The sequence below is a fragment of the Lichenostomus cassidix genome, chromosome 2, assembly GCF_008360975.1.
Source record: "Lichenostomus cassidix isolate B80296 chromosome 2, HeHo_3.0, whole genome shotgun sequence".
Lineage (NCBI taxonomy): Eukaryota > Metazoa > Chordata > Aves > Passeriformes > Meliphagidae > Lichenostomus > Lichenostomus cassidix.
Window position 1 is genome coordinate 9,753,434 of NC_139482.1, and position 17,472 is coordinate 9,770,905.

Sequence of the window (17,472 nt, forward strand, 5' to 3'; positions counted from 1 at the left end):
TTCCAGGACGTAAAGGGCTTTGTCAAGCATTAATTACTGTCCTCACTGACTCTTGTGTCAGCTGGTCTACATATGTGTTGCCAAACCTATGGGACAAGCACTTAGCCAGATCTAATCCTGGTTCCACGTGAAGATGAGAAAAGTTGTCTCCACTCTTGGAGTCTGCTCAGAGGAAGGAAATGTGGGTGCCTGAACAGGGCAGGAGAGATGGCTCTCCCTGAGGGTTCCTCAGAGGAATGGCAGGAAGAGGAAGGCTGCAGTGCTCCATGGAGGACATCACTCCTTGGGCAAGACACAACTTCTGAGACCTGCTACTCTATCATATATAAAGGGAGGTCATGTGTTTCTTTAAAAATCAGATTCATACTACCATTGCTCAAAATTTCCCATTAAATTTAATCTAATGAATGTTTAGTATTATATGTATGAATTTCTAAGTACAAATTTTAAAAAGGCATATAAATTTTATAATTGAATGCAGCAACTGCCTAGATCTCAAGTTTAAATTACAATGCTGTTGTAACTGTATATCCTATAAAAGAATGCTCAAACTCTTTCACCACTGTATCAAGAAAATGCCAATTCTCAAGCAATGAAATTTCATTTAATGCAGAACTTTGTAAGCAGAAATCAACCCAACAAATTCCATTAAGAAATCTAACATAAGGAAACCAGTAGAAAGTGTGCACCTTCAAACATCAGCATTCTATGGCCCTGAGGGATGCATCAGCTAAGAAATCATCTGCCTAAGTCTTGTCAGAGCAAAAAAAAAAACAAGAGTAAAAAGAAACTTGTACTAATAGTGGAGGATTTTAGATAACACAAGAAAGAATGACTGTGCTTTCCCTTAGTGTCATATCGACTGTCTCAGAGTATATCCACATAAATATTCATCATTCACTTGTAGCTGTTCACACACACATAGATTTCTTAATACAATCTATGCACATCACAGTTTGTAATAGCAGACTACTTTACATCAGGACAACCCATCCAAAACAGCATTAAAATCTTCACCCCATTCTTTTCTGTAGTTATTCTTTCAATTGTAAAGAACACATGACTGAACAACTGTGTGATGTAACTGAACAATTGTGTGATGCAACACTGCCACAGGAGATTGGAAGAATGTCACCAGGCATGGACAGTGTGAAGTGTGTTTTACAGACTTTCACATCCCACACCATGCTTTGGTGGCCACAATAAATCCTGCCTTGCAAGAGGTGCTGTGACAGACACTGTTCTCAAGGGCCATAGGAACTCCAGTTGATAATTTTGCAGTATGAGCACAGTGGAGCTTTCTGGAACTCTCCTTCTGGGTGTCCACAATTCCACCTTCAGTCCCAGTCTCTCACACCTCAAAACTAGTTATCCTCACCTTCTGCTGGCTTCTGGTGGATTCATCCTGACCCAGAATCTAAAAGTACTCCAGAGAACAGAGATGTGGAGAAGGCACCAACATCCCTTGCCCCATGCAGGTGCTTCTGTGATAACTGCTGCCCCACAGAAGAAATTGTTTCTAACTACTCAAGTGGTGTTGGGACTGACAGCCAGGAGGTGGAAGATCTGAAACCTTTATACATTCCCCATATATACACCACAATGTCACCTACACACTCCAGCATGTAAACACGACAGTCTTTGCTGTTCCTCATACCTCAGCATGACAGGCCCAGAACAGTGAGGACCTTGGGCAAAACTTGTGTTTGAAAAATGAAGTTTGAGTTAAAGTGCAGTCCTTTGCCTGAAGCAGTCAAAGCTTCCATGTGGGCCACAAAAAAGGCTATTCACTTTAAAGGGAATGATTGTTTCAGATTTCAGAAAAGCTATCAGCCTGCCTTGTGAGTAATGTGAAATGAATTGCAATTGGTTGCAATGGTGAAAACTTCTTTGTAAGTACCAAAAAGACACAACCAAATAATCTTAAAAAAAAAAAAAAACAAAAAACCACTAAATCCTAAATCCTCTTCCCCTCTTAAAATCACTCTCCCACCTGTGAAGGGAATAGATTCCCAGAACACACTGGTTTGTCAGAAGTGTTACTTGTTATTTTGTAATCTGCTATTTGGCAACACCCCACTTGCCATAAACACTTTATTTTGCAGAATGCTGGAGGGTAGGAAAAACCTCAGGAAGCCAGTGGAGACCAGGTGAAGCAACTCAAAGCTGTCCCAACTGCAGACAGGGAGAAACTTGCCAGAAATGCTCATTGTCAAATCCTCCACAATTCACAGTTTGAAATGACACGTAATTCAGATGGAAGGCAAAACACAGAGCTGAGGTATTACAGCATGAGGTCTGAGACCAATTGCTGACTTTGGAACTATCATTTTACATTTCTTGAAGGCACAGCACTTGCTGGGGTATGAAAAATGAGGTGTGCATAGCTGTAGACTATGTCTGCACACACCTAGAGAGATCAATCTTTCAGATGAAGCGAGCCGGAAATCCTCTCTGCTGTAGGCAGCCATTCAAAGTTCTCTAAAGACTTTTATTAAAGGTTCCCTAAAGGTTTTCACCAGTACCTGGAGGCAAATTGTCTTCTTCCTGCTACAGAGTGTGATAATTCATTGTCAGGATAAAAAAGTCCCACGTGTGGTTGCATTTCAGCATGCTGTTAATGTCATTTCTGTAACGCTTTGTGAGAGTATCTGTGTGAAGGAAAACAATTATGATCCTGTCTCCGTGAGTGAGAGTGCATGTCCTTATCTAATAAGGAAGGAAGGAAGAGACAGTCTGTGCAAAGGTTGGCCTGATAAAGGTTACTTCTGTTCACTTGAAAATCCCAGACTGCTTTCAAAATGAGAATTATGTGGTGGAGCATCACAGACTGAACTAATCTTGTTTTCTGTTACAATGCTTATTTGAGCTCCAGTGCCCTTACCCCAACAAAAATTTGCTGGTAAAGAACAAATAGGGCAACGATCAGACATAAAGGCCAAGCATCACCAAAAGTGAAAAGGCATCATGGAAACCCTCTTTTTTTTTTTTAATACAAAGACCTTGGTAAAAACTAAACACAGTGCAGATACAATCTTCATAACCAGCTTTAAGATGAAGAAATTAGTTGTCTCCTTGTACAATAGCTTTGGTAACTGCCTGCAATTGCATGTGAAATCTGCAACTATGAGCATCTTAACACCCAAGAGTCTTCATAAAAGCAAGACAGTAGTTATTTTTGGCAGGGGTCACTGCATGAAATGTGATAGTCTCTCTAGGAAACCACCATTTCCTAAACTTGAAAATACAATAAGGAAACACAGACTTTAAAGGATCTAAGATTCACCGTGGCAAATTAAGCAAGGACTTCTTAGTGCTCCACTGCTGAAGTGTATGAAGAGGGATGGGCTGGCATAGGGCTTGAAGGGCCCAGCAGTGTGCACCAGGGGCTCAGGTGGGGCTCAGGGCCCTTATATTCTTTGGAGGGACTGGAAGGCTATGCCACTGAAAAGAATATTTAAAACATTTCATATATCTTTTAAATCCAGGGGAGAAAGAGATGCATTGTCGAAAGGTGTTCAAAAGCATGGAGAGCTCCAGTATTTCTGGCACACTGCAGCCCTATGATGACTACAGCTGAGAGAAAGCAAAGCTCATTTTATCTCAAGCCCTGAAACACCAGGAAAGATGTCAAGGTGTATTTCCTTCGGACTAAAATTATTCTTTAAAAGAAAGATATGACTGGGACAATTTCACTGTCTTGGAAGAGACATACCTACCTGGTTTACTGTTAAAGCTTTAATAACCTCTCAGGATTTAATAAAAAGAGCTCCTGAAAAACAGTTTTTACCCTGTATGAAGCATCCTTTAAAAAACCCCCAAGTGTCCTGGAGTGGGTATCTCCAGATTTCCTATGACAATACACAGGCACAATCCTCCCAATCATGCTGTGAGAGCCAGCATCTGGAAGAGCGCAGAAATGCCTGCTAGAAGCACACAGAGCATTCAATCTAACAGGCTAGGAAATAGCATTTTGAGTGAGAAATTAATTTTTACATGCTTTCATGTCTCACACACACATCCTGCTACAGATTCTGCCTATGATAAGGAGGCCATGAAGATCTGTGAGGGATAGCTTTCTTCCTATGTTCACAGCATGTGACTGAGCATAACTATGAATGTGCTTGGAGGACAAAAATGTTATTTTTAGATTAAAACTGATTAGCTCCCTTGACTGTATCAGAGCAGAATAATAATATTTTTCATGGCGCCAATCAAATAGAAAAAAACATTGACCTAAAAAATATAAAGAAGAAGGAATCAAAACCATATTTTAAAATCTTTTCATAAGGGACATAGTAAATCACTGTTTGAATGAGAACTTGACATGTTGAAACTCCCATCTCATCCACTTTGATGGCACATTCTATGACATATAGTTTGCAATTCACATCATACCACACATACAATGACAGAGTTTGTAAAACTCTAGCTTCAAACAAGATTAACAAAAGTGGCAGTTCTGAAGGAAGAGATGTTGCACAGGACACGTAACTTGCTAATGTTTGGGAAACATAAGCAAATTTGGAGAGAGGGACTCTATTCTGAAAGAAGAGTAAGCCAAGGGGTGAGGATTAGCTACAACAATTTTGGACAGTGTTGATGACAAAGGCATTGCAACGGTATTGCAATCCAGGGAAAGGAGGAGAAATAAAAATACTGCTTTTTCTATTGTTACAATGACTGCAGAACCCCTGACTGCTGCTTTTAGAATAAAGAGTTGGTTTGGGATTTCAGTTTTTAATTTTAGATCTGATGTCCCAAGTCTAAACAGCCAAAAGCATGCTGCATGAATGCCAATTCCCAATATTTCTTTGCCAAACACTAGGAAGGATTCTGGGAATAAAACTGGAGAATGCTGCATGGTTGCTGGATGTTCAGAAAATCCATCCCAGATGCTAGGTCACACATGCCCTGAAGTCCTGGGGGTATTCTAGGTATTGTGTCAACACAAAGGTGGGATACAGAAGGAAAAAGCAAGGAGAGATGGACCTTCACCTAATACTGAACTAGGGAAAAAATCCTGTCATAATCTTAAAAAAATAACCATTATTGTACAAAGAAAAGGGAATGCACACAAAATCTATGCGGTGGTAAAGCAAAAGTCTTTACTTCCATATGGATATAGATGTCTGCAGAGTAATCTGTAAACCAGAAGTCTACCTGGCTGTAAACATTACTGCTCAGTTTTAAAATACCAGGGACAAAATTCTGCACAGAGCTGTGAAAAACTCTTCTTTATGAAAATGTAGGACAGTATTAAAGCTGCTAATACAAATTTTTAATACTAAAAATGGCTCCTAATATAACTACCTGAAATAGCTCATCCTGTATCATCTTATTATTCTGTAAGCCTATAGTATAATAGAATATAAAATCTAATATAATTGCTGGTCTATTTGCTAGTTCACATCTCTGTCTTCCAGAAAGCAGCCCAAAGGATGTCCACTGCCAGAATGTACTGAAGCATGCAGAAAAGAGAACAAATAATGGGAAAGCATAAAAGAACAGTCTAGGCCATTGTGTGATGACATGAATGACATCTTCCCACGGATGCCAGAAGCAATCCACTGCCATTTGACCAGGCAGAGGTATTCCTTCTGGGACTACTCAGAACACAATTTTCATCTCATTGTTTCCACTCCAGTTGCCTTTCCATATAAACAAATGTGAAGATATTTGCAATAGTATATGCTGTGAAATTGCATAGTTTTATTTATAGAGTACAGATCATGTTGCTTTTTTAAATGACATCTCTGTTATTGTGTTATTAATTTGATATTTAAACATTGTGGCAAAAGATAAACAGTCTGAGTCTGTATATATTCCTTTTATAAATTTATATATATACATGTGTAAGTGTATATTTATATATCCATATATAGACACATATTTTTAAGAAAACAAACACCCAAGAGGTTCGGCCAAATTAGGATAAGTTATTCATTTGACACAGAGTATTTACTTGGACAGCTGGATTTTATGGTTTACTGGATGGATGTGGTATCAGATGTTCCAAAATAAATCAAATTTACACCTATCTATGTGCTTTAAAATGTCATTAAACCTCAGAAAATAGTAACAGGGAAATACATATTACATTTTTTAACCCTCAATACCATGTTGCTTCTTTTCTTTTTCACAGAATGAAAGCAGATTTACCCATTTGAGCACTCTGTAAGATCTTAAAATGTCCATATTCTGTCGGCCTTATTTTGTTGATGCATATAAAATCTCTGGTTTTTATCAAAGTAATGCATCATGTTACGCAACTGCCTCGAACTAAAGGTACTGCCCTCAGATGTGAAGGCACAGCGAGAGCCTAATGCAAATGCAACATGTTTCTACTAAAATCATCATCCTCATTCTATAGCCATGCCCGCCTCTCAGTGCTCTCAAATACAGTATGTTACAAATGCAACAGCATAACCCTACTTCCCAAAGCAGGTATGGTGGTTGAGGTCCTATCCTCTCCCCTTGCACAGTCTCTCCATCTCACCTGCATCTTTCCTGAATCTCAGCCAGTTTAAGCTGGGGCACATCCTGTCTCCTCTTTCTCTTGGTCCTTCCTTCTGCTCATTGGCTCTCAAGTCTGTTCAGCTGGATCACTGGCCTCTTGTCTGATCTACTCTCTCCCTCCATTTCTCTCTTCTCCTTCACCAGTTTATCAAACCGCCCCTTCCTCCAGCTCCTGCCCTTCTCTCCCTGCCACCTCCTGCTTTCACCCTGGCAGGAACCCACCACAGATATTGGCTGGGACATGTGTGATTGTAATGGAGAAATGCTGAGGTCAACACAGCTTTTCAGAGGTGAGGAAATATCAAGCAGATTCATTTAGGAGGGAATCTCCCAGTATTTCAAGTTGTTAATTTGCTATGTGAGATGTACAAACTGCAAAGCCTTTGCAGGGTTTACAATCTTGTTTTAATGGCTTTCACTTGAAAGGCAGGGTACCTGTCCATGAAACAAAGATTTGAGCTTCTGCTCCAGGGTGTTCTAACACTGGACAATTCAAAGAAAAGCCCTTGACAACTGAAACATTGGAAATGTGACCAAAGCAACACATTTGCTCAGCCCTTTCCTTGGAAACATCTCATGGCTTCAGTCAACATTTTCCAAAACAATTTACTTTAAAAAAGAAAGTTTGTAAGGATTAACGAACACTCTTTGTGTGTGGACAAGTCCAGACCAAATAATTAAAATAAGGCATTATTACCACTAGCTAATAAAGAAGTGATTATACAAGGAGTATATTATATACAAGTGATTATACAAGCAGCCAGACATGGTAAATTAAGGGGATATGACCAAAATACCCTTGTAATGAATAAATACATTATTCTGTATTTACAGCCTTCAAGGCATACATCCTAAGAGAAAATGCAAGTTCTGCAGAATCTATGTAAATGACCCAGCTGTGGCTCACCTCCAGCACTGATCCCCCTCCCCTCACTGCTCCCAGACACCCTTTCTGGCTGCTCTATTTGTCTCCTAACACTTCTCTGGGATACGTGGTTGAATCTTTGAACCAACACAGGACATGAAAGGCTTTTGATTAGAGTGGTCAATTTTCTCTATGAATGTAAGTTCTGTGGCAAGAATTCCTAAACCAGATTTGTTCAAGTGCCACCCTTGGCAGAGGTGACTGTGGTGACAGAAGCTTTGGAATACATATGCACATACGGACACAGGAGAAGGCATTTCCATAACTGCTTTGAACTAGCACACACAGCACCAGTGGCATTATAACATAGCTTGGGTTGCAGGGACAGGTGGAAAATCAGCAGTTGTTGCCAATGATTCTTTGTCAGTGGCCAACACCAGAAGGCTTTAAAAGGCAACAAAGATAATCCATCTACGGCTGGCAGAGCTGTACTCTTGAAAAATTTTCCTCTCATTTCCCATGCAGACCTGCATTCACTGAAACTGCAAGCACATATTCAGATTTTCCATCACAAAAAAGAAGGAACTATATATAATATACCACACAGCACTATCTTGGTATTCTCAGATTCAGAGTTAGCTAACCACAAAAATGTACTCAAAAACTATGCTCAGTCGTGATTTGTTCTGACATAAGTTCTAAAATGGAGTATAGAGAAGAAACTCAGTTTCCCACCTTTCTTGTAAGTGGCACTTCAATAGGGACAGGGACAACTTCTGCAAGCAGGCAGCCATAAAATGCCACCATGAAAGCAGCAGGATCATTGTTGGGAAACACGAGTGTTACCTGAAAGAGAGAGATAAACATTAAAATGTTTTATCCTAGGTGTCAGATAATGATAATTGGAGTTTCCATGATTCCATTCGGATGGAGATGATACTGGAACACTTCTAAGACAGCTATTCAAAAGCCAAGTGACAGACAAATGAGGAATCAGAAGGAATTTATTCTGATAAATACTCTTTTAATGAATATTTTCACTTAGGATGTAGCTAAATATTCTCATGATGCATTGTTTCCTACACTGACAACACATTCCATCTGGTTCTGAATTAACTGATTCCTTTAGTGGTGTTAAATAACCTAAGTAAATGGAATTACCAGAATTTTAGATTCTAATGTAATTATTCACTTGAAGTTACTAAAACTGAATTGTACACATGACCAATTCAGATTATCCAGACTTAAGATGTCATTATGTCAAACATTAATCACACTGTTTTGCTTCACTACACTTTGCCTCACACAAGAGTTTCATTTTAGGACTGGACTGTTGTCCAGGTGTAAAGTTTCTGTGTGCATACAAATAATCAGTATCTAGAAGCAAACATTACATCCTGAGCTGGCCATGTCACATGCCAACCTAGGTGTGGTTTTGTTGAACTTCCCAGCCTCAGGGCTTGGGCTGGGGAAGTATTTCAATAAAAGAATGCCAAAACCAATCACAGCAGATCACTGGAATGCTCAGCAGGTGCTGAACTGTGCAGTTTAATGCCTGCAGACCCCATGGACAGTGCCTGAGGTCCTCAGGCAGAGGGGAAGGAGAAGGGAAGGAGAGGGGATGATGCTCAGTCTGCTGAGGAGTCAGCAGCTTCAGAGAGCTCTCCTTGCAAGGCCAGGGAACAGCACTGCTCTCTCTCGTGAATGTCCTCAGTGGCTGGATCCTCTCCATGGTTTTGTTTTGGTTCAGTCAGATGGATCTTCTCAGCTCACATCTTAAACAGCTGGAGCACAGCTGGCAACTCCTGCACAGTCAATGCAGTGGCATGCAAAGGCATGGCAAATGATTCCAAACCTCATTCCTTTGGGCTCACACACCAGACAAGGGTGTATTGTTACACCACCTTGAAATTTGCTGAAACTACTTAGCAGCTCTTGAGTTTTGACTGCTTTGACATCCACAGGAGTTTTGTTGGAGTACAATTATGATGTTCCCATGTATGCTCCAGGGGTCAGTTACTGGAGACTAAAAGTGTTTCCAGAATTTTCACATGGCTTCAAATACAGTTGCCTTCCATATATTAACTTGATTTCTTCAAACTCGAAGAAATCTAACCAGCCTTGCCCAAGTGGGTCCAAAATATCTCTGGTTTTTAGGCTGAAGACTTTATCCTCACAACTTTTTAGAGTCCGAATAAATACACTGCTACTTTATCTGTACATTGCACATTAAACAACCCAAGTGCTGGAGATGGCTGTGCAGAGCTTACTGTATACAAATGGAAATACAGGGATTTTGCCAGGTGCAGGGAGGGGATGGCAGAGATTGCTGAGCCCAGCAGACATATGAAAGATCCCAAAATATACTTTGAGGGCTGTTGGGTTTTGCAGTGGTCTCTGCTTACATAAAGGCAGTGAAGGTTTGGCTGAGAATCTTTGCAAAGGAGCTGACAGAGGTGAAAAAAATCTCACTGAAGTCCAGTGGGAATGAAGCATTAACTTCCTCTCCAAAAAACATTAATCACTAACAGACTTGTACCAAATAAATAAATAAAGCGTGTAAAAGCAAAAAGGGATAAGGTTGAAGGAAAACAAATCATATAGTTTATATTAACAGATGAGAATCTGACTAGCTAGTAGATACTTCAGAGAGCAAGATTAATTTCCAGGCAGCTGTCTGGGGTGACACAAGGTTAAATTTCTGAAGTTACTATAGAAGGCAAATGCAGTTTGCCACATATAATACCAGAAACAGGGAAGGAGATGCAGTCACATTCATTTATTTTTTGGCTCAGACAAAGAAACTAAGAGGTGAGGTAGTAGTAGTCATGAAAAACAGAGACTATACTGATAGAAGGTATTTTTAAAGGGAAAATATAAACTATTTTATATATACTAAAATAAGGAAACAAATACATTCTCATTTGGAAAAGATCAGAAATATATGCCTGTAGTTCATTTAGTATTTAAAAACTATCTTTAAGTGTTGTCACACAACACACATTACATAGAATAAAGTCACCTTCAAAGAGGTCAGAAAGCTTTTATGTTATTTCAACAGGGGTGTAACAGCCAGAATCACAGCCTAGAGCATCAGAAGTGCAGTAACACCTCATCTCCAATGTGAAGTTTCCTCAAATGATCACGTCCCTGTTATACAGGGATGCCAGGCAAGATGTTTTTACAACAAAAAGCATATGCTTTCAGCACCCAGCTATAAACATTTGTTTCACTCTAATCTAGGCGGACTTATTTTAGAAGAGCTGTGATTTGTTCCTTACTTGTCCTGTGCTAGCTAAATTTCCAGATTTCAGCCTGAACTGTCCACAAATCCTTTCTTAATGTTAGGAAACGTCAAGGACTGCTGCACAAAATGACTACTAAGATGGGCAGGCAGCACACAGTTGATAAGGAGAGGAGCACATTGCCCATATGTGAGCTTTATTCTCTTGGAGCTTTCTGGGTGGACTGTCTTGATTTGTACACCTCAACAACTTGCTGCTTATGCTGTTGCTTAGAGACACACTTGTAAGTGAAAGAGAGTCTTCAGATCCTAGTCCTGGGTGAATGCCATTGTAGCAAGCAATTTAGATTAAGGATCTAGAGATACCTTAGTTAATTTCTTGATGATTTATTTCAAAAAGAAGCACAGGAAGTACTGTCACATATCTTTTTTTTCCCCCTCTTTCTTTCCTTCTGGGAAGCATTATTGCACACTCTCATTTTGAAGCCCTAAGACACGAGTAATACAAACAGACATGTTTCTCACAGGAGGCACAAGAGGATCAAGTGAAGCAACAGTTTGAGAATTGCTATCAGACCCTGGAGGGGGGAAACTTAATCCCACACTCACAACTCTAAGCACTAGGGCAGGACTCAAATTTGCATTTCTGACAAATTGTTCTGGAATATCCATTCCACAGCTTAGATCCAAACTGGAATGGGACCTGTGGAATTTTCTATACACTCTCTGGCACAGAAAATGAGCAGCAGCCTCAGCCAGCCTTGGCAGACAAAGGGGTAGTTTTGTAAGTACATTGTTAGCAAAACCATAGGATGTTCTTGTCTTCATTTAACATCTTCAAGTGCTACCTCTGCAACTCTTGCTCTCTGTGGGCTTTATCCATCTACTTAGATTCAGCCTCCAGCAGCAGCTGCATCAGAGTCAGAACCAGGAATGGAAATATTCTCTCTGTTACCAGTCAGCGTCATTTATTTATTCAACTGGCTGCCAAAATGTGCTGACTTTGCTTTTCTTTGTCCTCCACAGCACTTCTCTTGTTTCTACCATCTCAACAACTACAAAGTCATTAGTAAGTAAGTTTTTTATCCACATGACACCTCCAGGCTCCATAAGCAAGATTTTGCTAAACAGACTGTTATTTGATGCGCAAAAATCACTTTCCATGGGAATGTTTATTGTTGATGTTGCCACAGCTTCAGGTTATTATTCAGGGGTACCACTTACTTATGCAATTCAAAACATCTGCCTGAATGATCAGTCTTAGGGAGTATCAGCAGATTTCAGCACCCCATCCCACACCCCATTATTTCACATCACTAATTTCCTCTGAGCACCCCAAATACTTCATTCTCTCTCTGTCAATATTGGATTTGAACTATTACAATTAATAATTGAGGTACTCACCCTGTCTCCAGGTCGTACCATTGGTTCTTGTTTTGTGCCTAATTTATGTAGTATATTGTAAGCAACCTTCATACTTCTGGTCCAAAGTTTACCTATTAACACAAAATTTTCGAAATTAATCTAAAAATTCTTATGCTTTACAAGATTATTAAAGAGGAAGAATACCCGAGAAGTGGAAAACACACAAAAACACAATAGGAACATTTATAGTAGTTTTCCAACTAAATGTGACATCCCTGTTGGGACTAGTGGAAATACTTATATACTTATCAGAAGTTTTCTTTGAACTTTTTTTTCAAGACAGCAGCATTAAAAAAAAAACAAAAAGAAAAACGAGAAGAGTTTTCTTCGTGGCAGAAGTTTCTTACTTTGGAGAAAATTGGATCTTGACTCTGAAATTAACTGTTAGAAGGGGCTGGTACATCATCAAGTCCAGCTATCAGCCTAACACCTTAGCTGTGGAAGTTGGACACGGCACATTTCAGCACAGACTGACCTCGAGGGTGATATTCAGCTTTCACCATGGCAATTCTCTCATCAAGGAAAAAGGAAAGGAGTCCCAAGAAGCAGAGGCAAAGAAAAGAAAACCCCAAAAACAGAAAACACACCACAGTCAAAGGGGCACACTGGAGCAGCAGGGACCCTCTGAACCTTAGCACATCCATATGGCAGTTTCACTTTAATCCAGAGCCTTCTTCCAATTCAGCTTGGCTTTTCTTCTCACCTGCTCCCATACCCTCCCTTCTCTGATTCATTTCACTTGCCCTAGGTACCCCTCCTTACTGTCTCTCTTCTCTCTTGATTAACCTTTCCAGCACCACTCTTATCAATCCTCACCCCAATATTCTATAAATAAAAACTCTCTCATCAGGACCTGGTTGCCCACATTACAGGTCTTTCATTAATCCTTCAAGTGATTGGCATCTTTGCTCTTTCAGATGCCCTTTGTTTAGAGACCTTTGTTACTTGCATGTGAACAACACCAAGTTTAACAGCCCTTGTGCTTGCCTGGCCCCCAGGTACTGTCTTTAAGCACTATTCAGTCTGACAGTAACAAATCTTTAATTCATGCCCACCAATAACTGAAACCATAATCGGTTCTGACAACGGATTACCTATGGAGTTCAGCAGTTCAGGCTCCAAAACATGCAGTATTGCTATTTATAACTAAGCCAAGCAGTTGCTATAATAAGTTCCTCCACATCCTGGTTATAAAATGCAATACTACTGAATCATTTTTAAGTGCAAATCTGATGTAAATATAAAGTATGATGAGATGGCCAGATTTTCTTTTTTCCTGCTTAAGGAAAATTGGAAGGGTCACTGCTGCTTGTTATGGAGAAAGTACTAGATGCAATTATTTCTTATGAAAACAGTAATATTGTATCATCAAACTATGCTTTGCAAAGTTTTTACTTTATTAAAATAACTCCAGTATTTGCATGTTGAATTGTCTTGCTGCTCTGAAAGGAGCACGACTCAATTCTGTTTCACTGGAAACTCAGCACAGATACAGGAGTACGTCAGCAGGATTAACCTCCACAGAATTATGACAGAACTACCTGCACTTGATGGGAAAAAAGTCTTTGAAAGCATCCCTGCTGCTACAGTAAACACTTGAACTTGAAAAGTGAGTAGGATTACAAAAAGGATGCCTTAACAAAGCAAATATTCTTAAAGTTTTTCAACATTAAAGCTTCACTGGCAACAAACTTAAAAGAGCAATTAGTAATGATACTGAATATTGGAGAATGAAAATCAAAAGCCTGGCAAAAGTTCTGAATTGCAAAAGAGAACCATCTTTACACAAAACACTTTTAAGCTTGAAATGAGCATTGAAGGAGCTGCTGTGAAATGTTATGTCTGAGCTATAAAGATTAAATCTGTTACAAGTTAAGAATTTACATTTGTGCCATAGTCACACTAATTTTTCATCTATCAAATGTGCCATCAAATATTTGCTTTAAAATCTAAGAGCCATTTATATTACAGTATTTAGATACATTCTTTCAGAAGTATCCAGGTACACAGTACAATTATCTCCACCTAACAGACCTGGATAAATGCAGAAATTAGGTTCTCTCAAAGACTAAGAAAATTTAAAGGAGTACTTTCGAGTAAAGTTTTAAATATGTTTAAACGCATTTTTTCATTTTGACCTTTTATTGCCAAAATTTTATTTCATTTTCTGAGACACAAACATAAGCCTGCCTTCCTAATTCCTCACCTTTCTGTTTGAATACACTTTGAACTGCACAAAAAATAGCCATAATATTTTCTAGTGGCCAGAAAAGTCTTGAATTTTGTCACCACTTCTCTCTATTTCCTTCTCTATTTACTGGTGTGATACCAACCTGTGTTAAGTATCTGAGGTAACTGGGTAGACATATGCCTCTGAGTATGAAACTGTGGGAAACTGGAGCAAAGCAGCTCATTTCATTCAGCTGGGAAGGAGCTGGAATGTAAAGACCTTACAAGCTCTATAATGTCACTCCAACCCTTGCAGGCTCTGCCTGCCCTCAGCTGCTGCCAACTCTGCTCCAGGGGCTGCCAGGGGCAGGCAGGGACCCCAGGCACCCTCGTGAGCAAGCAGAGCAAAGTCCAGGCAGATCTTGAACTGAATCATTCAACAGGAAGTCTGTAATTTCTCTAGCAGGGAATATAGCTGTGTTCCAAAAAAGTAAATTAATGAAGAGCCACAAAAGGAGCAGTAACCCAGAAGCTGGAGCTAGGAATGTATGGATGATGGGGCCAGATGACCCAGGCTGCTGGATGGGCACAAACTTCTGCCCAGGCGTGGGCTGAACCACGGGTTTGTTTTGTCACCTTGGCTGTTTGCCCTCTCCGATCCAACACCACTGAGAAACACAAAGAACTCCACGTCTGCAGGATAACAGCCCTGAGGAACGGAGGATGTTATAAAGAAGGAAATCTTTGAAGTGTTTCCTTCCTTGGTTCTGCCTAGGCTGCAATTCAGAGCAATTCTTCCTCTGCAAACTTGAGAGATTAGACGCTGCTGGGAAAAAAGCCGATTGCTAAAACCTCTCCCGCAAATCCCGATGCTGTGACCTTGCCGTGACCCCAGGCAGTGCCACATCTGTGCTGCAGCAATGGGAGGCCTGGCAGGGTGGCCAGCTGTGCTCCATCCAAGGCTTTCCCTCCGAGCCGGGGCTTAGGGCCCATCCTCATGCAGGATAAACCGGCTTCGTTACGCGGGAAATCTGTCTGTGGCCACCAGGGATCCATCCCATTGTCCTCAGCCCGAGTTCAGGGAGGCACCAGCCCTCCTCGGATAAACACACTGCCATTAATCTTCTGAGCTGGCTTGAGGACAGCGGGGCAGATGTAGAGAACTCAAGCAGCAGCTCTGTTTGGTGGCGAGTGGAGCAGCCATGTCCCAGCCCAGTGCCAGAGCTCCTCTTTCTCAGCCACGCTGCTTTCCCGGGGAGCTGCCCTCGGCCCTTCCTGCAGCTGGCAGTCCTCTGTTGCAGGAGTGTGGAGCTGCACTGCTGCTTCCCTGCCATAAACACCAGAGCCCATTAGCCTCATTTTCCTGACATTCCTGCCTGTACTCCCACTGTAGTGGTGTCCTTGTGAGCAACATTCCCACCCACTGCACCGGGACAGGATTTGTGCCTGTCAGGCCCTGATCTCACTAGACAAACATTAAGAGCTACTTTCTTGCATTTAAAAATGAAGAATTGGCATGTCATCTACAGAGGTGTGCAGTGGTGTTTAAGGCATAAGGGTTCCCTCTGGAAGGTGCTCAGGCTCTGCAGACCCTGTGCTGGGACTGCCAGTCACACACACATCCCGTGGGTAACATGGGGCACTAGGTGTAAGAACCTGAATTACCCCCCAGTTTTCAGGTCACAAAACTATTTCCCAAACAAAGCAGACTGGTAGAGTTCCCCTGGCTGATTTTGGGAAACAAAACCCCAACAACAGGCAGCTGACACACACCTTGTCACTACTACAATTTATAACCTTGTTCCTATCTCCCATTGAGCTACTAATTCTGGTGCTGCTTTCCAAATCTTGTATAACTCCACAAGATGGTAAGAAACAGAGCTTTTCTCTCCATCTATCATTGCCTAACTTCTAATTGCTTATTTACTGAAACAAATCTTTTTCTAAAGGTGATCACATCTCCCTTAGCCACTTCTGTCACTTTGCCAGAGTGCTGCTGCCAGACTCTCATGCCCCAGCAGCACACTTCTGCAGGGAGGCCTTTCAGGTCCTTCACACACTTGCAAACTGAGCAGAGAGTTCCCACTGTCCAGTGAGTAACAGCAAGTCCCACTCTGCCTCTGAATCTGAGCCATATCCGGCAGACATCACATGTGCAGAAATGCTCGGCAGGACAGGATGGAAAACAGCATCTCGCCTTCTGGCAGCTGTGACAAACACTGTTAGCACCCATGTGGAGCTAGTCCCCTTTCTCTTGCCATTGGAGTTTTGATTTAGTTAAGCAGTAGCAACTCGACACCAGCAACAATATATTTTGTATTCAGTCTTTTTTTTTTAAGGCTACTACTCAGATGGCAATAAAATTTAGCAAGTGGAGTTAGTTAATACCCAGTGCCATCTGGTTAAGCAGCACATTATGAAGGTAAAGGAAACCACAAAGTGTGTTAAAAACTACACAAAAAGGGATCTGTTAACAAAAATTAGATGTTTTCCACATGACACTGAAGTAAATCCCCTTCCTCTTCCTTTCCAAATCTGTAAAAGGACTAAATGTTTGTGTTGAATGTAAAGAAGGTTTCAAGAGAAAAGCTGTATCAGGGAGAAAACTCAGAGAGAAAACAAACCACAGTGAATTTCCTTATCATCCTTAGGACACTTTTCAGAACCACACAGCAGTAACTCAACAAAGCCAAACCAGTGGTTGCTTACCAATCTCCATGCACAGCAACTGCGAGACAGCCAAAGTTTAACTGCAAACAATTTTGTCAAATATTCATTTTCTCAATACCACAGTATGATATTCCTCATATTAAATAGAAACAAGAGCATTTATTAAATTGAGTGTAAATGGCAAACTTCCTAATGCTATGCAGGTAAAGGGGCTTTTTTTTCTGCTTTGCAAAATAATAGTTACAGCTTTACTACTCTCTGCAGAATAGTAGTCACAACTTTAACTCTGGTAACTCTTTTTTCATAAACTCTTTCGATCAGCCTGAACAGCAAGTGAAGTTATTTTTTGGAATAAAAAAAATCCAAAGAAAAAGAACAAAAATTTTCTGTTGCAGAGAATGAAGAACTCCAGACATACTCAGAATAGAGGTAACCTTGCAATTATGGTGCTTGATAGTGCAGTCTGAATCATATAATACAGCAATTTTCAGGTTTTTTTATTAAAGAAATAGAAAATTTAAGTACTGAACAATCGTAAGATTGATATCTATCTAGGGATTTAAACCATGACTATCCACAC

General features: G+C 40.5%; 1 protein-coding gene across 10 annotated transcripts in view; it reads right to left on the bottom strand.

Annotated features, from left to right (window-relative positions):
- DIP2C (DIP2 acetate--CoA ligase C (putative)) overlaps positions 1 to 17,472 on the bottom strand; it is a 306,943-nt gene that overhangs the window by 81,276 nt on the left and 208,195 nt on the right. For all 10 annotated transcript variants that reach the window (XM_085050313.1, XM_085050312.1, XM_085050309.1 and 7 more), the window contains 2 exons: positions 12,033 to 12,124; positions 8,120 to 8,230 (listed from right to left, as the gene is read on the bottom strand). In XM_085050313.1, the coding sequence (XP_084906439.1) occupies positions 8,120 to 8,230; positions 12,033 to 12,124 (203 nt within the window). The remainder of the gene's footprint in view (positions 1 to 8,119; positions 8,231 to 12,032; positions 12,125 to 17,472) is intronic.